Raw genomic sequence first — 27,821 nt, 5'->3', positions numbered from 1 at the left:
TAAAAGATGATAACAGCAACGCTAATATAAAATAGACTTTGCTGCTCCCAAATGACTTTTTTTTTTATTCGTTGGGATGTGGGCATCGCTGTCTAGGTCAGCATTTATTGCCCATTCCTAACTGTCCTTGTTCAGAAGGCATTTTTACGAGTCAGCCACATTGCTGTGGGTCTGGAGTCACGTGAGGATGGCAGATTTCCTTCCCTAAAGGACATTAGTGAACCAGATAGGTTTTTATGACAATCAGCAATGGCTTCATAGTCATCAGACTTATAATTTCAGACTGAATTTAAATTTCACCATCTGCTGTGGGATTTGAACCCAGGTCCCCAGAAAATTACCCTGGGTCTCTAAATTACTAGCCCATTGACAATGCCACCATGCCACCATTGGGAGTAATCAAAGGAAGTGGTTAGTGCTGACATGCCAGTGAAGCCTCAACATCCTTACTTCATGCTCCATCTCAAATACATGCTTTCAATTAAATCCCTCACAAAAATCCACTAACTTTTGGTGTCTGTAATTTTTTTTTTGTTGAGTTAATTACAACCTCTAAACATGACTGCTCTGATCTAGAATTATCTGGGCACTTGGTTGAATAGGTTATATTGCAAGGCCTCACATCATCAGTGCAGGCAATGGATAGCCACTTAGATGGGTTAGATTTAAATTCCAATCTCAATTGACATTTAATGGCTGAGTTTCACCAATTGTCAGGGGGCCCTACTCTCGGAGATAGAGCACTTCCTCAGTGAAGACGAAAGCTGACTCACACCTGCAAAGCTTTGTTGGGGTGACCAGGGCAGGCTCGAACTGCTACTCCAAGTGCACTGGTGCACAGGGATCCCCAACACATGCAGCAAGGGAGTAGGATGGGGAAGGGAATAAAGACAAATGACAAACTTACAGGAAGCATTTACTTTTGTCGTATTCCCAGAATATTAAAAATTAACATTGCACAATTTGGGATTTAATTGTTAGAAATGCAAATAAAAACACAGGCAGTGTAACACTAAGGGTTGATGCCCGGTCATATTGCATTAGCTGGTAATTAGTATGGCAAAAGAAAATCACACATGGGTTCTGAGCTCCAGTAATAGCTCTTCTGTTGAGTTTTGCAGCTGCATATACACATGCCTGCCAAAACATGGCATCTGACTCTCACTTTCCAAGCATAAGCATAGGAACAAGCAGTAGACCATTCAAACTTCAAGCTAGTCCTGCCACTCAATTAGGTCATGGCTGATTTGTATCTGAACATCATCTATAGGCTTGGCTCTGTAACCCTTGCCACCCTTTGAAAAAAAACTTCACTTGACCACAGCATCCAGTGCTTTTTGAGAGTGACAAATTTCCTGTATCCTTATAAAAAATGGTGTCCCCTCATTTTGGACAAGCCCCACCAGAGTAAATAGTTTCTCTACCTACTCCAAGTGCACTGGTGCACAGGGATCCCCAACACATTTTCACTCGAGTCAGCAGCGACTCTATTGGCCGAGTTATGTGAGCCGAATGGATGACTGCCGCATCCTCAAAAGCATGCCCTATGGCAAGCTTGCTATGGAGACCGCCTGGATGCCCACACCTGCTACAAAGATGTCTGCAAGCAAGGCTTCTAGTGTACTGGGGTCAGCATTAATGCATGGGAAGTCCTTGCTGCTGACCAGAATGCCTGGACACAAGCAGTCAGAAAGGGCATTGAAAAAACAGAGGACAAAAGAAATTACCAGGTGGCGGGAAAGAGAGCCCACTGGAAGGAAAAAAAAGACATCAGTCAACCTCAGACCAACACTAGTCACCTGTGCCAGCTGCGGAAGGGACTGGCACTCGCGAATCAGCCTCTACAGCCACAACAGATGATGTCCAATACAGAAGTGACATACACTCTGGGCACAGTCCATCATCTCCCGAGATGGACAGATGCTTGACTAACTCCACCAAATCCTTTAATCATCTTAAAGCACCTTAGCATTTGGGAATGATAACACAGGGCGAGATGAAAATATGGAACTGTTCCCCCAGTAGTACTTTCAAGAAACAAGAAAGCTGGAAAGAAAAATAAATATGGAAATTTTGTTTATTGACATTGTTTACACAATCAAATTAGATCCATAATTTGAAAACAGTGAAGGATATTCAGCGGGCAAAGAGTTAACCATCAGTTTAGTGAAAAGAAACAAATTTTCATGTTAGCACCCCAACAACTCGGTCAAAAACTTATCATCCCCTCCCCTCCATGCTTTTGGCAGCAACTGCAGTTTGTAAAAGCTTCACGGTTCTAATATAGAGCTGCGGTTTACAGTCAAAAGTTACGGTCAAACAAATTGACAGATTGACTTCAAGACTTGTTTTTTACTAAAAAGAGCAGAGAAGATGGTTTCATAATCAACTCACCCACAAAGATATTATGTGGTTACTGAAGAATCATGAAACAGCTTGGACGGAATGCAGCCATTCGAACTATCAAGTCTGCATTGCATCTTTCGGTAGAGCAATCCAGTTAGTACCACTAACCTGGTCTTTCCCTGATCTCAGCAAGCTTTGCTCCTTCAAGTATTTATTCAATTGTCTTTTGAAAGCTATTGAAACTGTAGTTTCTACCACCCCACCAGGCATTTCAAATTCTAACCACTCGTCGCACGAAAAGATTTTCTTCTTGTTGTTTCTAGTTCTTTTCTTAATCAACTTAAATCAGTGCCCTCGAGTTACTAGCCCTTGAATTACTGGAACTGCATTTATTTATCTAGTGTCTAATCACTGCATGATCACTGCAAATTTCCTCTTAGTAACCAACACCCTTCTTCCATTCATAGATTTTAAAAGTGCCCAACAAATTAATACTAATCTTAATGCTAGTCTTACAACTTTTAAGACAACTGACAGGCTATAATGACCATAACTTTACTTTTGTATGCATTTTGGATTTATGGTGAAGACTGAATACTCCATAGCCAGAGCCATGCATTGCAGGTCAGAAATAACAAGAGGTAAATCTTTCTCTGCAGTCTCAGGTCCTACAGTTAAAAGGACAACAATAAAAAAGAATATTGCAAATGGTGGAAAGCTAAAACGAAAACAGAAAATGCTGGAAATACTCAGTAGATCAAGCTGCATCCATAGAAAGAGAAAATCTATTAGCCGCTCAGGTTAATGACTTTAACCTTCTGGACATCGGCTTGAAATGCTAACTCTGTTTCTCTCCCTACAGATAATGCCCTGACCTGCTGAATATTTCCAGCATTTTCTGTTTTTATTTCAAAGGGGAGTGCTGCTATCAATTCAAACTTGTTGGTGAGGAAGGGAAGGTGAGAGGAGGAAGGAAAGAGCCCTTGATTACTTGAGCAAAATTATGAACTTTTTCAACCCAGCTCTCTATTCTTCTTGCTCACCAAGCATTCTTCCTGCCAAGAGCACAATAAAAGGAGTCATGTTGAGAATCACATACAATATGCTTTAGGATGAAGTGCTTAGCTCTTGTTGTGACTTCTTTCAGAGAGAATTCATGGAGCACTAAGAGATGGAGAGGTGGTGACTGCGAGCCTACCTGAGCGAATGGATAACTTAAACAATGCGATGTTTGGGCACAGAGCAAACTACAGAACACCAAATTATTGAAGTGGCTCCAAGGCGCCTAAGGGTATGGGGAGAGAGCGGGAGTATGGCATTGAGATAGGGGATCATCCATGACCGTACTGAATGGCAGAGCAGGCTCAAAGGGCTGAATGACCTACTCCTGCTTCTATTTTCTATGTTTCTATTTTACAAAATGGGAATCATTATGTTATCTGGAATTCCAATGCCCTGCTTGTCAAATCCAGGAACATATTTCAGGAAACATTCCTGGTTGCAAAGTTTAATAAAAGGAAGGCTACCCAAAAATATTATTGTACAATTTGTTAGTATTAAAGGGAGTGTACGCCTGAGAACCAGTTGCACTGAACTTCATTCTCAAACAAGTAGCTGTAAAAATGGACTCAAGAGCTAGTTATAAACCTCTTTGAACCTCATCAGCAGTGAAATTTAGATCAGGCAGGCACTCAAAGATGATTAATGCGACAAAGCTTTTTTTAAAAAGCAAATATCTGGTTGGGAATGAGGCAAGTATAGACTGAGATGGGATGGTTTACATTTCGATAACCTTGGCCAGGGCAAACACATAAAACCATCTATTCTGGTAAACTGAACATCTAAAAATTTAATTAAAATACACAAAATGAAAAGCTGATAGCCTGGAAAGATTGTGAAGACATATGTAATCAAAGTGTTCAAGATCATGTCAAGAATATGAAAGCAAAGTTTAAAAACAAAACTTGTCTTTTTACAATGCTTTTCAGGACCTTAACACTGGACACTGTTGTAGGAAATGCAGGAAATGTTTTTCGTGATGTTGGTTCAGGAGTAAATATTCCAAGTACAGCCATGGGATATTTTACATCCCCAAGAGGATGGACATCGTCTGAAAGGTGGCACTTCTCGATACGCAGTACCTCCTTCAGTACTATACTGTGGTCTCAGTCTAGGTTTTGTGCTCAAGGCTCCAGAGCAGAAATTGAATCCATAGTCTTCAACTCAGAGGAGGGAATGCTACCTACTGAGCCAAGGATGGCATCATCATTGAGCCAAGGCTGAGTGAATCATTAAAATTTAGTGATTACTGGCATTGACTTAAAAAACATTGAGTTCGTTGAACCAGTGTTGCATTTGTTTCCAGAGATATCATGGAAACTAGAAGCTAGTTAATTTTTAATAGCAACCATACAGAAGTATTTAATGCCTATTAAACCTTATGGAGAAAGAAGCAAACACCCTTTCTGCAAAGCTAAATGGGTTAAAATTCTAAAATGTGCAACACAAAGGCAAATGAATGTTCTATACGATCACTTTTAGTTGCTTGGTAGTACAGAATTTGAGTATTGCTAAAAAAGAAACATGCTGTCAAAGCTTTTCATCTTACAATCATCAGGACAGATGAAATAATACCAAATTTCTAAGGGAACAACAATTTATACTGCATGAGAAGAAGGGATGCTAATTAGTTGGCAAGCCTGCTCTGAGTGGTCAAGACAGTGCCATGCTGAATGCATCAGGGAGCTCTGGCCTCCCCATGTTTTTGTTGATTCAACCAAGGTGCAATGTCTAGGCATATTCTTTTTGCCTGTAGAGGACAGGTCCCTGGAAATGAATATATGCAGCTTCTGGCAAGTGTATGCGTGTTATATTGCGAGCCCAACTGAGAATCTTAAATTGATTGTTAGTGTAATTCTTAGCACAAATCGGGATTATTCAGCAAATGCTGTCCAATCGCAGAATCACATCTAACATTAGGCATATGTTGACTTTTGTAAGCATGGGTTGATTGAGTACAGTCAGTGCTCTGCCTATTGCAAATGGCCAATGGGATGTACTTTTTGAAAGCATCTGCCAATCATTGGCATGTACAGCCTACATACCTGGCATCACACCATTTCATACATCACCTATGTACAGGCTGCCCAAGGCACACAAAAGTCATGTCCCACTCCTCCCTACCTTATCGATGACCTGTTCTGCACAACGTGAACTGGTCAAATGGTTGAGCGAGTTGCTACAACCATGCTGACTTGGAAATGTATCACTGTTCCTGGGTCAAAACCCTGCAACTCTCTACCTAACAGCACTGTCAACTGCAGCAGTTCAAAATGGCTGCTCACCACCACCTCCTTCAAGGCAATTAGGGATGGGCAATAAAATTTAACCTTGCCAAAGATACCCAAATACCATGCAAGCAGGAATTCTGCAGAAGGGATGGATTGCTGTTGATTTTGACTATGATGGCTGCAACATTTTACATCTGTAATTTTACCCCCAGCCCCCCAACAACCCCACACCACCCCATATTATTGTGGTGCTCAAAGCAGAGGTAGACAGGTTATACCAAGTCAGGTTTCAGGATTGTTTTGACTATTTTAATCACAGGAAGCATTTAGGAAAAACATTAATGGTGTGGTTTAAAAGCATAGTGTATAATTACAAATAGGCCTGGGTATTTGTGAGAATCTTGATGTGGTTTCCTCAGTCAGTTAATGAGCAATTTGGTGGTTTGCCTTTGTAACACCTCACACATTTAGTTGGAAGGCATCTGATCACAGCCTGCTAACTTAACAATCTTGTCCTCTCAGCTGATACCCAATGTACTGAGTCAAACCACTGCACTACAATTCCAAGAGACCCACACTCCATCTTGAGACCCATCCCTCATCCCAAAATACACAAGAGCAACACACTTGTGCTGAGGTGACAACCAACCATGCCACAACAACTCAAAACTACTGAGAGTCCTATGTTGCCCCATAGCTGTAAAGCAGAAATAGAGGTTAATCTAGGTGTAGCTGAATGATGGGCATCAAAGCGTGGTTGCAGACAAGCCACAGTGGACGTGTGGGGATGGCACAAGATAGGCAAGCGTGACATAACAGAATAACAGATCTCCTGAAGAGTAGATACAAACAGTTAAGCTTCACACTTGGGCACAGTCCCCTAATATAAACCTTGATCTAGTTACGTTCTTCCATCAACTCTAGATTACCCCACTAATCCTGCCTCCTGTTCCAGATTCTACCACTCATTCTCACCTTTTCCAAGAATAATATTGGGGAGTCTACTATTGCATTAATAAAAACTTGAATTGAACTATAATTTATGCTGTTATAGAAAAACTGCAGCTGTGTAGCTTATTAAAAGAGAAAATTATGGCAAATATTTTAAAGAAATAGAACCATGAAATGAAATACAGAAAGGAAGTGAATTACAAGCAGACATTTCAAAATGTTAAAAATAAATACAGCACATTAAAATCTGCACATATTAGGGGGTATAAAATTAATAGCCTAATTTGTAATTGTATCCTTTTTTGTGAATGAACAATGCCACCTAAGATAGTTTAATATTTAAAGTAAGTATTTAGTATGTTGTGGGTGGTGGTTGGGGGGGGGGGGGGGGGGGGGGGGGTGCAGAAAGAGAGGTTGACTTAAATGCCAAGTATAAAATGTTAACCACTGGCATGGATGGCTACCACTTTGAAATGTGAACAAAAATACCAGTAATTAATTTTAAATTAATGTGGCTCAGTTTATAAAATAAATTAGTTGTACAATGATACCTTTAAATACAACGAAAGTGCTTTAAAACCTGTCAAATTTATTGTCTTCGGCATCCGACATGGAGAGGTCATCAAATTCATGATGAGTCATTTGGCTATGGCATCATTTTAAGGATGCCACTCTGGATCAAATGTGACCTTTTCGGTTTCAGAATCATCCCTCCACAACAAATCCTCTTCCTTTCTATCCACTAAATAGGATATTCAGCATTACTTCAATGACCTGATGAGTTTGTGCATTAATAGCATCCCACGATTTGATGATGAAACCACACAAAAAATCGAGTGGGGCAGCACACATTTCCACTCTTTGTAAAGGTTTCTTCTCCATCAACCATCCACCTAGACCATTTGGTGCGAACAGTGTCCTCGAATGACTTGCTGAGGCACACATCAAAAAGGTTGAACAACGGATGTTAGACCCCCTGGCATAACTGCAATGTGGGTGCGAGTTCTTCACAGGCACCTCTTGATCTCATCGGTTACATGGAATCTGAACATGTTCCATGCTAATAAGCTGCAATCATTACGTAGGCCACCAGGATATCTATTGCACAGATATTGATCCTTAACTTCACTCCATTCTCATCCACTTAACCATTGTCATGAACAAGCATAAAAACTCCTGCAGGGAACTTGATGTTCGACATGGTTTTAGGTTTGAAAACGACCACAGGCTTTAATTTTGTTCCATCGGCCATGCAGGCTATTACCCCCATGAATCTCGTCTTCTCATGTTCTGTGGTTTGCACTAGAACGGTTTTCAAATCTCTCTACTTCACAACTTGGTAGCTGGACAAATTGAAATTCATGGGCATTTCATTGATGTTGCACATTTTGGCTCAACATCTTTTGGTAGTCTGAGCAACCTTGATCTTTTGCTAGGCATTTTCATTCCATCAAACAGCTAAACCAACCAGCTGTTGTGCCAAAATCTTTGCTGGGCTCAGGGTTTGATTTGGTCCACTCAAGTACATATATGCACCATTGCATTTCTGGTGATTAAGCCATTCTGACGATTTTTGAAGACCCATTTAGATACATGCTTCTCAAAATCAGGCCAGTGGTTGGTCCCTATCCGCATGGTGCATCTTGGGCATCTCCTTCAAGTTGGATTCCTTCTTCCATTCTCGCACTAGTTTTTCACTAACACCCAAATTCCCTCGCTACAGCAGTTATTTGATGAGTTAGCAAATGTTACGACTTATAGCTTGAAATCATCTTCATACTTTGTTCATTTTGTTGGAAGACTCATTTCTCTTCATCATTTGCCATGCAGGTTCTGCTCTGTGTGGGCATGTGCTAAGTCCCATGCATCGTGCAACCTGCTGATCCCTTGCGCCCAGTTATAAGGCAAGTAAAACATGCCTTTGTGGGGTGAAAATTTCAAGCTGGGAGTATAGCATCTTGGGGTGGAATGGGATTTGGGGGTGGGGGGGGGGCAACTTATTTGCCTTAGCAAAAACACAAATTTTGGGGCTGGAAAAATGGGGTTGACATGTGCAGCAATCTATAGCCAGTTAAATATCAATGTAAATTTAGGGTATATACGATAGAATAAGGAACCTACTACTTGTTAGGATTCTAAAAATCTTCCATTACTAATTGAGGTTGGAAGAGACTTCAGTCAAGAGGCCTAAGAAATTTGATGGCATTAAAAACCTCATCACTTTCGGCATTACGGCTGCACTTGTATTGCACATCCCCATATACAGAGGGGGAAAACACAAACAGGATACATGTTGCTTAACCCTCAAATTCCTGCCACCATGAGCATCCCCAACTAACAGGCCTGTAACCACGCAATTTTACAGCCCAAAGTACTTGCTTCTCCTAGACATAAAGAGAGTACAAAATCTATCACCATGCTGACGAGTGTTTTTGTTTAATACCGTGTCTTCTGCCAACGCAATATGGCCACACAAGATGGCTGCCAATGTCTGTCTGTGTAGGTGCATATGCAGAAATCCAATGATACCATTGCTGGAGCCTGCAGCCTGGAACTCAGTGGCAGAAGGGGAAGGGAAGGATTTGCAGAGGGAAAACTAAAATCTTTTCCTTGTGGGGATATGTTATTGCACTCATGTTGGTCAGTGTTTCTAAACTCTGTCTTACTATCTCAGTAATCTGAGTGGATTGTAGGTTGCTGCAAGTGTTACATGAGGCTGTCTAGTGTTCACAGCGACTTACAATCCACTTCCATTACTGGGATAGTGAGACAGATTTTATAAACACTGACGAAAATGGCTGCAGTAAAATATCCTACAAGGGAAAGATTTTTAGTTTCCTGTCTGCAAATCCTTCCCTTCCATGCCTCTGTGAAAGGAATTTCCAAAATCCATCAGTGTCAGTCCAGGATAGAAATTCACCACATTTTCTGCTCCTGCTGCCAAGGACAGTGAGGGCAGCATATGCACCCTGCTACACATTGCCCCCTATAAATATGGCGGCCGTTAACCCAGGCCTGTCACTAGCAAATGCCCCTGCCTTTTAATTCAACTTGAAACAATAAGAAGCTTGCACTTCATAGATATTCTAATGGCACTGTTTGATTTTAAAGAAATAAAAATGGCAGAAATATTGACTAAGCGAACATATCTGCACCCTGCAAATCAATTCCAAACTGATATTTAAAGTAATATTATTGTAGGCTGGTTGAAGTGTGTTTATAACTTGGTTACAAGAATTTAGATGGAGAAATTCTCCTCCCAACAGAAGAGCATGTAAGTGATGGCAGAAAGACCGCAAGAGCTCAGGGATTAATAAAACACATTTAAATTTGCTTCCACTCTATATCAAACAATGATGGTGGCATTATTCTTTAAGGATATTGTAACTTTACAAAAACTGATCTCTAACAAAAGGCTTTAAGAAGTCAAAGAAAAATTTTCAACCCAAAAATGCAACCTCTCTTTTTAAGTGAAGGTACCAAACACCCACTTGCAATTAAAATTAACAAAAAAAAAGCCTTTAAAAATTCTTCCAGGTAATTAGCCTGCCATTTGCTCTCCAAATGTCTATCCCCACCACTCTCAACCCCATACACAACTTTCCAATTTGATTGTTGAAATGTCATGTTGACTCAAAGGCCGATTTCAAATTTTATACATCAAATATAAAATTCCATTCTGGACATGTCCAGCTTGTGCATATTAGGAGCAACTATGGCCTTGGATGTTTGTAGGAAGGATGTAGGAAATGAATCACAGGTGTGCTACAGTAAAGACAGGACTAACTTTATTGGATTAGAAATAATACAAAAGAACAATTGAGTATGTTGATTTTTGGAGCTAATTCCATAAAATGATTTTGTGTGAAGCACAGCAAGCACTGTGTCAACTGGGCACAGGTCAACTGCCATTACAAACCTGGATCTAATTACCATCCAATCTCTTCTGAAGTCATGCTTTCTTATTCATGAAAAAGATAAATCTAATTCTCGCCAAACATGAATCTGACATGAAGGAAATCCGATGAGCAACACGTTGTAAATGCAAACCCATATTTCTTTGAGAATTTTTTCTTATCTGCATTACAGCAGATGTTTGAAAGCTTTTTTTAAAAAAACAAAGAACAGTTAAAATAATGAAATGTTTAAGGAATGGTTGCCATTTAGAGGAAAATTAAACCATCCATTATGTCGATTTCCAACATAATATTATAGCTTTAATTGTTGAGAAACCAAGTTGAAGGGTCAAGGGGTTCAGTGCCAGACAGTGTCAAGAGTGGCAAGAGTAGGTCAAAGTGGGTCCAGCACAAAAATAAGCAAGTGTGAACTTAAAACAGGTATGCACCCTGTGTGGGGACTTTCAGCTGGCTGCGCTGTTGCAGCAAACATTACTTGGCATTTGGGCAATATTGCCAAAGCAGTATTTACTGCATTTCCATGGCTGACACAAGAGTATTAAGAGTCAGTCATGCAGTAAGGAACTGGAGTTATGTGTAGGCTAGACCACAGAGTGGTGGCAATTTCTTTTTCCTGAAAAGGATTGGCAATTTAGCTAGGTGGTTAGTTGGTAGCCCATAAGCTACGAGACAATGGAGATTTTTTTAAAAAATCATTTACAGGATGTGGGTGTCGCTGGCTAGGCCAGCTTTCACTGCCCATCCCTAACTGCCCTTGAGATGATGGTGGTCAGCTGCCTTCTTGAACTGCTGCAGTCCCTGTGGTGTAGGTGCACCCACAGTGCTGTTAGGGAGGGAGTTCCAGGTTTTTGAGGTTTGTTAAGATCTTTGAGTTTGGCATGGACTTGAAATCCATTCCGGAATTTTGCTTTGATGTTCTTTCTCTGGGAAGAGGATACATTATTCTCTTGTGATCAATGAGAAATTAAGTGTTCAGAATTTCTACCATCTTATGTTCATCATCTGTTTCAAATAATTTACATCTCTTACATAGCCCAACCACACCCCAACCTCAGCTCATCCATACATTTATTAACTCTATACTTGACTATTGCAACACTCTCCTGGCCAGCTTCTTTTCTTAGATTCTACTTAAAACTGGAACTCAGCTAAATCTCATATCCATATTCCAACTCTCAAGCTTCATTCTCCCATCACCCCTGCACTTAGTGGCTGCAGTCTCAATTTTAAAATCTCATTCTCCTTTTCAAATCCATACATTGCCTCTGCCTGTCGTCTCTCTACCTCCAACAACTCTTCCAAGTTGTCTGCACTCCTCCAATTCTGGCCTCATGATTCCTCAATTGTTATCATTCCACCACTGGTTGCCATGCCTTCCCACTGCATACACCTTAAGCTCCAGAATTTTATCCCTAAATTTCCCCACCTCGCTCTCCTCAAGGTACTCCTTAAAAGCTACCTCTTTTACCAAGCTTTTGATCATCTGTTCTAAAACCTACATGCTTTGGTGTCAATTTTGTTTTACTATGCTCCTACGAAGCGCCTAGGACATTTTACTACATTAAAATTGCTGTATAAATGCAAGTTACCATCTTAATGTTCCTTCCTTTCTTCTGAGGGTACTCTTGTTATTTGTTACTGTTGCCATTTGTCACTCTACCTATGTACTTCTAGGTCTTAGATGCTCCTCTGATCACCATTTTAACTTGTTTCTGTACTATCCTATATTATTTTCAGTGTGCCGCTCTCATTTCTCCCTGAAGCGTTTGTAGGAGTATTTTCCCACTATTTTATTTTAAAAGTTGTTTTTGAATCCATTCAAGCTCATGTTTGTTTAATTTGAGTTAGTTATTTATCCTGCATGCTCACCATTATTCTTTTAAAGGTGTTCTATTTGCCTTCCGCTGAAATGTTGAGACACCATTCTCAAACCAATGTATTAGTTGTTTTAATTCTTTCCTCATCACTTTGAACTTGAAAATGAATACCACATTAACCAAGTTCCAACCTACTGGTACCCCTTAGTGGGGTCAATGCCTCCCAAATCGCCTCACTAGTCTCCCTCAACGCTTTGGGAAAAATACCATCCAACCCTGGGGAGTAATTTGTTTTAAGCTCTTTCAACTTGGCTAGGGCTTGCATTTCATTCCTGAAATTAGCCCTTTTATAAATCTGGCTCTGGGCCGCAGATCACATTAAACTTGACAATTCTGTGGTCGCTGTCCCCCAGTGTGATACGGCTTCCATTTCCTGTAAGTTGTCTGGTTCATTTACGAATATTAAGTCAAGATGAGCACCGTCTCTCTCGTGACTTCCATTATGCACTGAGTCAGAAGGCAGTCATGGATAACATTTACCAGCTCTGGTTCTAACCCACTTGGGTTTTCCAAATTTATGTTGAGTTTAAGGTCTCTCACTATAACAACTTTGTTTCGCACACCCTTCTAGTTTCTTCATTGAGAAACTAGTCCTTTTCTTGCATTGACCCAATGACCCGTAACATAACCCTACTTTTAGCTTGGATTTCTTCCATATTAAAGGTTTCTAGCCAGAGGAGCTTTTCCTGTGGCTCACACGTCTTCCCATAGGTTAATTCACAGAACATGTTCTGCTGTGTTGTTTGTGAACTGAGGAGTGGAGGGCTGGGAACAGTTGGAGGGGCCTGGGGAGCACCTAGGGGCACACGAAGGCTGAACTTGCGTTAGAATGTTGCCGTTAGGTGTGGAGAGGAAAGTTACCTCCTTAATGCCTACCAACACTAAAAGTTGCTGTTACATGTTTGGAACTTCCTCTATGTTTGGTCGGGTGAATTCAGCAGCTAAGATGAAGAATATTATTTTAAAAAAAAAATTTTACACACAATTAACTTATCTTCATGTGATGGTTCAATTTCAGTTTAGAGTCAAAGGCAGCTTTCAAACTGGAGTATACTCCATGTTAATGATTCAAAGCAGCAGCCACTCTAACTTTAAACAATTAATGACTGTGATGCAACCCTGGAACGTTTATATCAAATATATATTTAAGATTGAATATGGGCATGTGTATATTTTTACAAATTATTCATATTACATGAAACATAATTTTATTCAACCAAAGATTTGCTGAAGTTATTTTTTAAAGATTGCTACACATGGTTATTTTTATGTCACATATTTTACAGCACATCAGAGAAAGAAAGATGCAATCAGGGAAATGTTTCCCTGTCACACCCACAGGCACATTTCAGTAGCCCTGAATTGCTGTTAAATGGAGATCATGCACTCAAGTGTATGTCTCAGTTGCCCCCTTGTGTTGAAATGCTGAGTAGAGGCAGCATGGAAGCAGACATTTTGCAAAAGGACTCCTTTAGCAATGTGAACAGAGAGAACACTCAAGCCTAAAGTTCCCCATTCACAGTGTCATTGAAGTGGACCATCAAGGTACATTCAGCGAATGTCCTACACATTATCTCTTTTGTATGAGAACAAACGTTCCTTTACTTTTGGGACTGGATTTGAATCTAGGCTGATCAAGAAGCAGCTTCTCTCTGTTCATTGCAATAAGGGATCTCGAACAAGTCTGGAAATATTAACTTGGAGGCATGTGAGAGGTACAGGCTCTTTACACTGAATACAACATGCAATAACTTTATACCTTAAGCATTTTCTCCCAAACTACAAGCATGAGCAAAGTGAAATGGCGGCAGAGCCACTAGGTGTGGAGGACATAAGGACTGCTGCTTAGCATGGGGAGCCACTATCTATACACATCTAGTTTTTATTAAAAGGCATGATCAACATTTGTTGACCCCAAATTTCCCTCACTCAGTGACTTGCTCAGCTATTTCAGAGTTAAAAGTCAACCATATTGCTGTGGTAAAGGCAAAATACTGCAGATACTGGAAATCTGAAACAAAAAAATGATGGAAAAACTCAGCAGGTCTGACAGCATCTGTGGAGAGAAAGACAGAATTAACGTTTCGAGTCCGTATGACTCTTCTTCAGAGCTCTGAAGAGTCATAAGGACTCGAAACATTAACTCCATATTGATGTGGGTCTGGATTCACATATAGGCCAGACCAGGTAGGAATGGCAGATTTCACTCCCTAAAAGGCATTAATGAACCAGACGATAATGCAGACAATAGATGATAGTTTCATGGACAATTGCAGATTTTATTAATTGAATTTAAATTCCACCAGCACACATGTGGCCAGAGAATTAGTCTGGGACTCAGGATTACTAGTCCAGTGACATTATCACTAGGCTACCATCCCCCTTGATGGGGTGGGGTGACCCACACACCTAAGATCTACACATCCTCAAGCTATAGAAATCTTCTCTGCCAGATTTTCCATGCCTCACTGCTCCTCTGCTATTCATACCTCCTCTGGATCTATCTGTTGTTTTTATACTTGTATCATTACTACCTCATGTTAACTTGTATCATCATCCATTTTATTATCCAAGAATCCCTGCCCCACACTCCATCACAGGCCTCATTAGTACTCTCTACACCTCTTTTGCTCTTTTCCCAGCTCTGTTTAAAAGCTGTTCATCTCTAACACCATCTAGTTCTAATGGAAGGTCAGTGACCTGAAATCCCCATTCTGCTTTCCCTTTCCAAAGGTGCTGCCTGTCCTGCGGAGTGCATTCCAGCATGTTCTATTTTTAATCATTCTGCATTATTCAGCTTTGTTGCCTCACCATGAGAATTCTGATGCTGACATAGTAACCAAATGAAAAAGTGCTCTGATCTTCAACATCAACATCGAGGAACACAAAATACATCAGTGAAAAGAATCTCCTTTACCAGGTTGCTGACAAATCATGCTCCATAAACAAAGTAATTTGTCGTTTATATTTGAAGGATATTTAAGTTGCCAATCTTTTTCTGTCTGCGTGATTCAAATCTTTCCTATATCTTAATTAACTGAAGTCAGAGTAATTCCAAATATGCACTCTTGACCAATAAATAAATCGGAACAAAACAACTAAACGGGTTCCAAAGAATCACCACATTGGGCTGAAAACTTTAACTCTGCTTCTCTCTCCACAGATGCTGCCATACCTCCTGAGTTTTTCCAACACTGTTTGTATTTTGGGTTTCCAGCATCTGCACTACTTTATTTTTATCTAACTAAGCAATTTAAGATTAGCTCGTACAATAAAACCAATACAGTAAGTTATGGACACCTTAGGGCCCAGCATCAGCTGTCATTTTCAAAATGGTTGTTGTATATGTAATACAAAATCTCAGTAGAGTGGAAAAATTCTCAGGAGTGGGAATCCCCGGTTATCATCATCTTGGGGGGATTGACCCGAAACTGAATTGGACTAGCCATATAAATGTTGTGGCTACAAGAGCAGGTCAGAGGCTAGGAATTCTGCAATGAATAACTCACCTCCTGACTCCCCAAAGCCTGTCCACCATTCACAAGGCACAAGTCTGGAGTGTAATGGAATACTCCCCACTCACCAGGATGAGTGCAGTTCCCACAACACTCAAGAAGCTTGATACCATCCAGGACAAAGCAGCCCGCTTAATTGGCACCACATCCACAAACATTCACTCCTTCTACCATCAGTGTGTGCTATCTACAAAATGCACTGCAAGAATTCACCAAGGCTCCTTGGACAGCACCTTCCAAACCCACAACCTCTACCATCTAGAAGGTCAAGGGCAACAGACACATGGGAACACTACCACCTGGAAGTTCCCCAAGTCACTCACCATCCTGACTTGGAAATATATCGTTGTTCCTTCACTGTCGCTGAGTCAAAATTCTGGAACTCCCTTCCTAACAGCACTGTGGGTGTACCTACACCACATGGACTGCAGTAGTTCAAGGCGGCAGCTCACCACCATCTTCAGGGGCAACTAGGATGGGCAATAAATGCTGGCCCAGTCAACGAAGCCCACATCCTGTGAATGAATTTTTAAAAATTATTTACCAAGCATTTACAGCAATAGAGAAACTGCTCTGCCCCTGGGATCAAATCGTTCAAGCATTCAATCTCAGATGAAGTAGTTCCTCTTCCACTGTGCATACTGGGTAAAGAAAGCCAAAATTCACAAAAGCAGTTTCTTACACAAAACCCATGGCTGTCATGCACTAACTTACAAACTGTGACCTCAAGAAACTTGGCACAGAGAGGAAGTGAGCTGCAGGCGGAAGCATCAGGGATCCCAATTCAGTGGCAGTTCCAGATACAGCAGCTTTACAACAGGCTGTGTCCCATATATATAATTTGTGAAAAAGGCTTGGATGCACTGAAGGTTGTCTGTAGTTTATAACTTCCAAACGTCTGTGGTTTCAGAGTGCCTCTTGTACATTCTACCATGCAAGTTATTGAGGGGTGGGTTTCTAATTTTACACTACCAAGGAGCGCTGGAATTGATGCACAAATTTTACTACACAAGTTATTTGGCTCTCAATAAATATCCTTTTACCTAAATTTCTCTGTCCTTAAAGAGATACAGTAATATTTGATACGGCAAATGACATTGAGATTAGTTTTATTATTAACTACTAGACCATCCCAGTCTACGACAATAAAGACAAATAAGTGAAGCAGTTTGTACTCTTGGCACAAATTTAATCTCAATCCCAAAGTTTGCATTTGTTTTTCTACAGAAATAATGGTCTAAGTACTGCTGATAGCCAAAAATATCACATACCACCTGGCAGCTTGTCCTCAATCCTGCAATGGAGAGCTCTATGGTTAAGTATTGATTGCTTGGCGGGTTATGTGATTGGCAAAATCAGTACAATTCAGTAAGAGGGGAACAAAAGCATACAAAATTCCTACAGGGCTTGACAGAGTAGATGCAGGAAGGATGTTTTCCTTGGCCAAGAGGGCTGTGAGTGGGAGCAGGGGGTGTGGTTATAGAACTAGGGAAAGCGGTGGGCCATTTAGGACAAGGTGAGGAGGAATTTCTTCACTCAGCTGGTGGTGAATCTTTGGAATTCTCTACCCCAAGGGCTGTGGAGGCCCAGTCACTGAGTACATTGAAGACAGCATTCCATAGATTTCTAGATTATTATTGAAAAAGAGAGACATGCTGCCAATGCCTTACGTCTTGCACTCATCAGGACAGGCGCAAGAACAACAATTTATACTGCATGTGAAGAGATGAGGTATATAAGGCATGAGGTATATTGCAAGATTCCAAACTACTTGGCCAATTTTCACATGCAGCACAAATATTTGGCAGTATTACGAGGTCTCAAGGCCAACTCAGACATACATATCTGTAAACCCAACAGTAGGGCTGGAATAGTCATCCTTAACAAGCTTAACTATATCAACAAAATGCACACTATTCTTAACAACTCCAAATTCATATCCATTGGACCTGCCACTAAACATGACAGCTCTGCTTAAAAGCAAGCTAAAAAAATACTTGTTGGACTTGTCAAAGAGTACGGGCTGCCGAGCGGTATATATGATAAGATTTGTCCTCAGGGCTCACTATATCCATGTATGGGCTGCCCAAGACACAAAAAAGTCATGTCCCTTTACGTCCTATCTTATCTATGCCTGGTTCTGCACAACATGAATTGGCCAAATGGTTGGGCGAGTTGCGACAACCAGTTCTGAGCAAATTTTCCACATGCAGTGAAGAACTCCTTCACCTTTGCAAAAACCATACAGGACTGTTTAATCGATAGGAATGATGTGTCCATGCGCTCTTCTATTCACCAATGTACCACTCAAGGAAGCCATAGACATTTGCACAGCGTCATTATATCTTGGTGATCTAGGCATACTATCATTGTCTGAATCTGTATTCATTGAACTTATGAACTCAACTCATGCAACTGATGTTGCCAAGGGATCCCCTCTAGATCCAGCTCTCGCCGACATCTTTGATGATTTCCATGAGTAAAGCATCTTCGATGGAATGACACCTAAATTCCTACCCCTTGCATATTTCATAGGGAGATGATAGGTTTGCTATATTTGAATCTGCAGCCTCATGAAAGAGCCTCCTAATACACCATAATGGGCTGCAATCCTGCACTCACATTCACCTTTGAGATGGAGCAGTCAAATGAGCTCCCTTTCCTTGATTTGCAAGTTGAGAAATCTGCCAATAGGTTCTCTACTGCTGTCAGTCCTGAAAAGAGCCCAGTCTACCTCAGATTGCCCTGGAAGGGTAAACTATCTCAAAAATTTGAGCAACAGGTGAAGCTAGCTATTTCATGGTGCTGTGCAGTAGCATTATGAATGGTGTTCTCCACTAACAGGGTGCTGCCATTAAGCCAAAATGTCATTCCACCTACCAAACAAACAAGTAACGTGGTGTATCAATTTCAGTGCCAGTATGATGCCAGGTATATAGACTGTAGGTCGCAACGACTGGCAGATGGAATCAAACAACACATCCCTTCAGCTGTTCACAACAGGCAAAGTACTGACCGTACCCAACCACCCATGCTTACAAAACTCAAAACACGATGTCCAACATTAGATGTGATTCCATAACTGGACAACACTTGCTAAACAATCCTGATTGTGATAAGAATTACACTTAAGGTCAATTTAAGATGATCAAATCGGGCTGGCAGTGTGGTTCAATTACACGTGCTCGAAGCTACATAAATTCACACACAGGGCCCTATCCTTTGGAGACGGAAGGAGAATGCCCAAGCATTGCACTTTTCTCACAAGAACATAAGAAATAGGAACAGGAGCAGACCATTCGGCCCCTAAAGTCTGCTCTGCCATTCAATAAGATCATGGCTGATCATCCTGTATTTCGATTTCCACATTCCCCTCTAACACTCATCTTTGATTCACTTGCCTAACAAGAATTTATCTACCACTGCCTTAAAAATATTCAATGACCCACCTCCACCACTTTGAGGCAGAGAATTCCAAAGTCACAAAACCCTCAGAAGAAAATTCTCCTCGTCTATGTCCTGAAAGGATGACCCCTAATTTTAAACAGTGCCCCCTACTCCTGGACTCATCCACAAGAGGAAACATCCTTTCGAGTTCCACCTTTGTCAAGACCTTTCAGGATCTTGTATACTTCAATCAAATCACCCTTTACTCTTCTAAACTCCAGTGGAAACAAGCCCAGTCTGTCCAACCTTTCCTCATAAGACAACCCACTCATTCCAGGTATCAATCTGGTAAACCTCCTTTGAACCACCTCCAAAGCATTTACATCCTTCCTTAAATAAGGAGACCAAAACTGCACACAGTATTTGAGGCGCAATCTCACCAATGCCCTGTATAACTGATGCCTAAAATCCTTACTTTTATGTTCAATCCCTCTCATAATAAAGGATAGCATTCCATTAGCCTCCTTAATTACTTGCTGTACCTGCAGACTAACTTTTTTTGACTCATGTACAAGAACACCCAGATCCCTCTGCACCTCAGAATTATGTAGCCATTCTCCATTTAAGTAATACTCTGATTTCTTGCTCTTCCTGCCAAAGTGAACAACTTCACATTTGCCCACTTTAAACTCAAGTTGCCAGATCTTTGCCCACTCACTCAACCTATGTATAATCCATCTGCAATCTCATGTCCTCTTCATAACATACTTCCCTATCTATCTGTATCATCTGCAAATTTAGCTGCCATGTCTTCACTCCCCTCATCTAAGTCATTGATGTAAATCATAAAAAGTTGAGACACGAGTACAAACTCCTGTGTCACACTTGTCACATCCTGCCAATCAGAAAAAGGCCCAACCTTCTATCCATGCAAAATATTACCCATCACAACATGCGCTTTTATCTTAAATAATAATCTTTGACGTGGCACTTCATCAATTGCCTTCTGGAAATTCAAGTACAATACGTCTACAGGCTCCACTGCACATGTTACTCCTTCAAAAAACTCCAATAAATTGGTTAAGCATGATTTTCCTTACACAAAACCATGCTGACTCTTCCCAATTGCCTTGAGTTCTTCTGAGTGCCCAGCTATAATCTCCTTAATGATCAATTCTAATAACTTCCCCACAGCAGACGTCAAGCTAACTGGCCAATAATTTGCTTATTTTCTGCCTCCCTCCCTTCTTGAATAGAGGGGTTACATTTGCTACTTTGCAATCTGATGGAACTTTTCCAGTATCTGCGAATTTTGGAAAATCAACACCAGCGCATTGACTACCTCATTAGACACCTCTTTTAAGACCCTAGGATGTAGTCCTTAGGGACTGGGGACTTGCCAGCCTGCAGCTCCACCAATTTGCTCAGTACCAGATCCTTTGTGATTTCAATTTCACCAAGTTCCTTTCTCCTGTTCACCTCCTGATTTGCAACTATTACTGGAATGTATTTTTGTATCCTCTATAGTGAACACAGAAGCATAATATTTGTTCATTTCTTCCGCCATTTCCTTATTATCTATTAACTCCCCATTGTCACTCTCTAGAGGACCAACATTCACTTGACTTACTCTTTTCCTTTTTAAGTGCCTGTAGAAACTCCATCTGTTTTTTATATTTCTAGTTAGTTTCCTCTCATATTCTAATTTCTTTCTCCTGATTAACCTTTTAGTCATTCTCTAGCGTTTTTTATATTCTGTCCAATCATCTGTCTTGCCACTCATCTTTGCGGAGTTGCATGCTTTTTCCTCAAGTTTGATGCTTTCCTTAACATCTCTAGTTAACCATGGATATTGTGTCCTCCCCTTAGAATTTTTCTTTATAGTAGGGATGTACTTATTCTGAATACTCTGAAATATTCCCTTAAATGTCTGCCACTGCTTCTCTATTGATCTATCCTATTGCCTAGTTTCCCAGTTCACTTCAGCTAGCTCAGCTTTCATCCCCACAAACTTAAATAAGGGCCATTTAAGACATTAGTCTTAGATCCACTCTTCTCCCTTTCAAACTGGATGTAAAATTCAATTGTATTGTGGTCGCTGCTACCTAGGAGTGTCTTTACTGAGGTCACTAATTAATCCTGTCACATTACACAATACCAAGTTTAATATAACCTGCTCTCTGGTTGGTTCCAGAACATGCTGCGCCAAGAAACTCTCTCGAAAGCATTCCAAGAACTCCTCATCCAGTCTACAACTGCTAATCTGATATTTCCAGTTTGTGTAGATTAAAATCACCCATAATTATTGCTGTCCCTTTATCACAAGTACACAATATTTTCTCAAATACTTTGTCCTACACTGTGGCTACTGTTAGGGGGCCTGTAGACCACTCCCATTAATGACTTTTTTTTCCTCCTATTCCTCATCTCTACCCAAATAGAATCTACATCCTGATCTCCTGAACCAAGGTTATCTCTAACTATTGCACCAATGCCCTCTTTGATTAACAGTGCTATCCCTTCACCTTGCTTCCTATTCTTCTTGAATGTCATGTGCCCTTCAATATTAAGGACACAAACATGGTTGTCCTGCAGCCACTTCTCCGTAATTGCTATCAGATCATACTTACTTCAATGTGAGCCATCAAATTCATTTACTTTGTTATGAACGCTGCATACATTCAGATAGAAAGCCTTGAGTTTTGTCTTTTTGTTACCTTTGTAACATCTAGTCTTGACTGTTGATGTATCCTTAGGTTTTTTCTCTCTGTCTCTTCCTGCCATTCTCTGACCTTCATTTCTCATATTACTATTTTGCTCTCCTGTCTTGACTCTACACCTTGAATTGCTACCTCTACCCAAGCTTGATCCCTCACCCCTCGTTTAGTTTAAAGCCCTACTTCCCTAGTTATGTGATTTGCGAGAACACTCATCCCAGCATGGTTCGGGTGTAAACTGTCCCAACGGTACAGCCCCCACTTTCCCCAGTGCTGATGCCAGTGCCCCAACAAACTGGAACTCACTTCTCCCATATCAGTCTTTGATCCATGCATTCGTCTCTCTAATCTTTTCTGTCCTATGCCAACTTGCATGTGGCTCAGATAATAATCCAGAAATTATTACCTTTGAGGTTCTGCTTCTTAATTTGGTACCTAGGTCCTCATAATGACTTTGCAGAACCTCTTTCCTAGTTCTACCTATGTCATTGGCATTTACATGGACCATGACAACTGGATCCTTCCCCTCTCACTGCAAGTTCCTCTAAAGCTCTGAGCAGATGCCCTGAACCCTTGCAAGCAATGTAGGCGTCTGGACTCTCGTTCCTTGCTACAGAGAACAGTGTCAATCCCCCTCACTATTCTATCCCCTACTACCACTACATTCCTTTTTGCTCCCCCCTGCTTGAATGGCTTCCTGTACCTCAGTGCCATGGCCAGCCAGCTCGTCCATCTAGCAGACTTCGCTTTCATCCACAAAGGTTGTGAACACCTCAAACCCGTTTGACAATTGCAATGCCCGAGGCTCCTCCCCTACTGTCTGCTTGGTCTCGTTACCTGCCTCACTGACAGTCACATCCTCCTACCTCCTCACCGCTAACCAAGACAGGTGACTCTCTTCGACATGGTCTGACTGTCTTCTGTGACAAAGTAACCAGGTATTTCTCCCCTTCCCTTGTGTTGCGCAGTGTCTGTATTTTGGCTTCCAGGTCAATAATCCAGATCCAGAATTCCTCAAGCTGCTTACACTTCCTGCAGACATTTGTGCCATGCATCCAAGAGCTCTAATATCTCAGCTGCAACATAACACCTGTCCCGCCATTCTAACTTGTTATTTAGTTAATTTACTTTAATTACTTTCTTCCTATGTGTGCTACAATTTACTGTGTTTATTGAATGATAGTGCCACTGACAACTAAAGGTTATATGCTTCTTAACTACCAGGTATGTGTTTTAGGTGTTTGTTTAAATTACTTTATTTTTATTGCTTTTTAAAAAATACTTCGTTTGATTTTAAGTTTAAAGTTGTCAAATTTTGGATTATTATTTTAAAGTTTTAGTTCTTTTTCATTCTCGATCTACCTTAACTCACCTGTCCTAAGCTGGTTTCTCTCTCACTGTCCCTTAGACTCAGCACTTACCAGCCAATCAACTTAGTAGCTTCCTGTGATGTCACGATTATTTTTTTCTTCTTTTTCACAGACTGCATCCTCACAGCAGCTGAAACAGTGCGCTCCTCAGCTCCTGATTGTCTCCCACAGGTCCGCTCTGCTCCAATTCCCAGCAAGGTACCCAAACTGAAGTCCCTGCCGCTCTCCTCGCTCTTTCCAAATTGAAGTTTCTCCCGCTCTCCACATCCTTTCCAACTAATGGAAGTCCCTGCCACACTCTGCGCCCTTTTCAAACTCAATTAAACAAAAGTTTGAGGTCAGCCATTCCCTGGTTCATTCCCCATGGGAACGCCTTGACCAGATTCAAGCTGCCTGTTTTAAATTTAAACGAAGTTTGGCCGTTAACTGTTCCCTGCTGCATTCTCCATGGCAACACATCTACCAGAGTCCACTTGCCAACCAATTAGCACTCTCTTCTCATGCAATATAAATTGTTGTTCCCTTTACAATTGGTATCCTTACGTCTGTCCTGATAAGTGCAAGATGAAAGCTTCAACAGTATGTCTCATTTATTCAGCAATGCTCAAGTTCTGTACTACCAAACAACTAGATTTCTAAATGTTAAAAATATCAAGGGATCTGGGGATAGTATGGGAAAACTGCATTGCAGCAGAACAGCCATGATTCAGTTGAATGGTGAAGCAGGCTCAAGTGGCCAAATGGCCCACTCCTGCTCTTATTTTTACGTTATGTTCCACTGCAACCTACAAATATTTTTTTTCATTTATGAAATGAAAAGGGCAGTTATAATGGAAATCTATGAGACTAGTAATCTCACTGTCAAACAGAATCTATAACCTGCTATGGTGCCTTGAATACTGAGATACTATTCCTACATATCAATACACCAGTACAGTGGTGCAACAGCATTGCAACTAGGACATTTGAAAAGAGAAAGGGTCCCAATGAGTGTGTAACTGAAGAGGGTGCCTTTGCAGCATCCACTCAAAACAGTTTTATGTACAAACATCATGCAGCTAAAGAGGTAAAGCTAGATCCAGAGTGTGCTATATCAAATCTTGCCTCTTTTATATATAGTTGTAAGCAAAATTCTTTTCATTGGTAATTTTTTTTTCATTTGATAATATAAATCAAACTCACATTTGTATTTAGGTTAGTCACTCAAGAAACAAGGTAACTAAGTACTTTAAAATACAAACAGATTTATATACCTTGAAAGTCTTCTGAATTTGGTAGTTTGACTCCACACATAAAATAATCCTTCTGATCATTCTGTAAAAGACAAAAATTGAGCAATTTTACAACAGTTGATATTTCTGAAAATGTTGTGTACAGGGATACGAACATAAACCTCGATTTTAAACTTCAAATTGAAGCCAGCCACAGATGTTAAATTTAAAGCTACCTTACCCTGTGCTATTTATTCTTACTGCAGAATTCAATGAAATACTTGGACAGTTTTGAAACTTAAATCGGTTTCAAGTGTGTAGAACCACATCAAAAAGGAATACCGAATTCAGATATCCATCTCCCAAAATTAAATCAGAAAGACAAACCACAATACTTCCTTATGGTGCAAGGAGGTTCATTTACACAAATCATTAAAATCTAAATCTAAAAAGGCGAATGGAATAGTGCCCTTTATCTCAAAGACACCGCAATTCAAAGGTCAGGAAGTGATGCTTCAATGTACGGAGTCTTGAACAAAACTCATCTCAAGTGCTGTGTTCAGTTTTAGGCACTGCACTTCAAAGCTTTGGTTGGAATTCATCAGAATGAGGTTCAGCAGAGCAGATTAATCAGAATACCATGACTTAAAGGGTTAAATTTGAAAGGAATGATGCATAAACTTGGCTTGGATTCTATTGAATTTAGTAGATTATGGGGTGATCTAATTAAGTTTAAAAAGATAAACTGATTTGTTAGGGTAGATTGAGAGAAGCTATTTCCTCTGGTGGGGAATCTGGAAAATGAGAGCATAATCTTAAAATTAATGTTGGGCCACCCAGGAGAGAAATTAAGCAGCACTTTTTCCAACATAAAGGATAATGGAAACTGAATCACTCTCCCCAGGTTTATTGACATTTTCAAGATTGAAATCGATAGATTGTTAGATAAGGGTGTGGATATTGCTAAAAAGAAAGCCTTTTCGCCTTGCAATCATCAGGACAAACTGAAGAATGCCAATTTTCAGACCATCACAACAATTTATACTACAGGTAACAAAGAAAAGGATGCCGAGTGGTTAACAAGTCAACCAATTTATGATCATCAGTCGAGCTCATAACGTGGCTCATTATGCTTGCTAGAAGCAACATACATTCATACACAGGAACATGGTCTCTGCAAACAAAAGAGAAGTGTGTAAGCCTCACAGCTTTTTGAATTACCTGGGAGCTGGGGAGCCTACAGTTCCCCATTGCTTCCCTCATGGTAACACCTCTGTCAGAGTCAACTTGTCAATCAACCAGCACCCTTTTACCTTGTAGAATAAATTGTTATGATCGTTTGAAATTTGGCATTCTTGAGTTTGTCCTGAATAGTGCAAGACAACATAAGTTTGGCAACATAGCTTTTTGGCAATATTCAACTTTGATATGAACATGGAACAAAGGTAGGTAAATGAAACTGAGATATAGAACATCCATAACCTAAGTGAACGGCAGAACTAAATGAATGGCCAATGTCTGTTCACATATATGTTCCTAATCCACACTGCATAAAGGACAGGGCAATTATAATCGTGGTAAGGTGAAAGATATTACAATAGTGGAGTGACTGAAATAGTTGCAGTTACTTGGAGTCAAAAATAATAGTTCCTTTCATGAAGCTATAAATTAAAAGTGGAATTTGAGTTTTTTTTCCTTCTCTAGTCCAAAACTTTGCAATGTTCCCTTCTCTATTTCAGACCTCTTGCTTGCTTTCTGTTATTAAAACATCAGCACCATCCCACACCTCCCCCACACAGTCCTTGCTCTTTTTGGAAGGGCGAAAGAAAACATAGTTGCAAGTTCTAAGCAAGTCTAACATCAGTAATTCAATTCAAAATTATTTTATACCTTAAAGAGAACATCACAGCTGCACAGTGGCACATGTATTTACAACTTCAACATACTGCACAACAAACTGGTAGGACTCACGCTAATGTTGGTGACCCACCAAAGAATTTTCATTCAGTTACGAAAATAACAAACATAGGAGGTGTAGGCCACTTGGCCCTTTGAACCTGCTCCACCATTCATTAAGATCATGTCTGATCAGGCTGTGGTCTCAGCTCCACTTTCCTGTCTGCTCCCTATAACATTCGACTCCCTTGCCTAACAATAATCTGAATTTATTTAAGGCAGAGTGAGATAAAGACTCAGCCTCCAATACTTTCTGGGGAAGAAAATCCCACACAGCAATGAGCATTTGGGAGAAAAAGCTTTTCCTCACCTCTGTCTTAAAAGGGAGGCCTCTTATTTTAAACTCTGCCCCCTAGTTTTAGTCTCACTTGCAAGAGGAAACATTCTCCCTGTATCCACCCTATCAAGTCCCCTCAAGATTCTGTTTGTTTCATTAAGAGCACCTCTCATTCTTCCAAACTGCAATGGGTATAGGCCTAACCTGTTCAACCTTTCTTCATAAGACATCCCCTTTATCCCAGTAATGAGTTCAGTGAACCATCTCTGAACTGCTTCTGAAGCAATATCTTTCTTTAAATAAGGAGACAAAAATGTGATACAGCATTCCAAATGTGATCTCACCAAGGCCCTGTACAGCTGTACAGTAAAACATCCCTTATATAGTCCATTCCCCTTGCAATAAACACCATTTGCCTTCCTGATCACTTGCACACTAACTTTGTGATTCATGTAACAGGACACCTAAATCCCTCTGCACCACCGGGTTCAGCAATCTTTCTCCATTTAAATAGTATACCGCTTTTTTATTGTTCCTGCCAAGGTGAAAAAATTCACATATACCCATGTCATAGTCCATCTGCCAAATTTTTGCCCACTCATTTTACCTGCCTATATCGCTTTGCAGACATTCGATCTCCTCTTGACAACTTACTTTCTGACCCATCTTGGTGCCATCAGCAAATTTAGCTACCATATATTCGCTCCCTTCGTCCAAGTTATTGATATAGATTATAAATAGTTGAGGACCCAGCGCTGGTACTCCACGAGTTACAGCTTGTTAATCCGAAAAAGACCCAATTATGCCTGCTCTCTGCTTCCCGTTAGTCAACCAGCCCTTTATCTATGCTAATATGTGTTCTTATTTGCAGTAGCCTTTAATGTGGTACTTTGACAAATGCCTTTTGGAAACCCAAGTGCATCACATCAACCAGCTCCCCTTTATCCACCTTGAATGTTACTTCACAAAAAGAACTCCAGCAGATCAATTAAACACAATTTCCCTTT

General features: G+C 40.5%; 1 protein-coding gene across 3 annotated transcripts in view; it reads right to left on the bottom strand.

Annotated features, from left to right (window-relative positions):
• The window catches only part of uvrag (UV radiation resistance associated gene), a 334,856-nt gene that overhangs the window by 121,129 nt on the left and 185,906 nt on the right, over positions 1 to 27,821 (bottom strand). For all 3 annotated transcript variants that reach the window (XM_041198896.1, XM_041198894.1, XM_041198893.1), the window contains one exon: positions 24,624 to 24,684. In XM_041198896.1, coding sequence (XP_041054830.1) covers positions 24,624 to 24,684 — 61 coding nt within the window. The remainder of the gene's footprint in view (positions 1 to 24,623; positions 24,685 to 27,821) is intronic.

The sequence above is a fragment of the Carcharodon carcharias genome, chromosome 11 (assembly GCF_017639515.1).
Source record: "Carcharodon carcharias isolate sCarCar2 chromosome 11, sCarCar2.pri, whole genome shotgun sequence".
In the NCBI taxonomy this organism is placed as follows: Eukaryota; Metazoa; Chordata; class Chondrichthyes; order Lamniformes; family Lamnidae; genus Carcharodon; species Carcharodon carcharias.
Note: the sequence above shows the minus strand (reverse complement) of the source record. Positions and strands in the feature narration are given on the sequence as shown.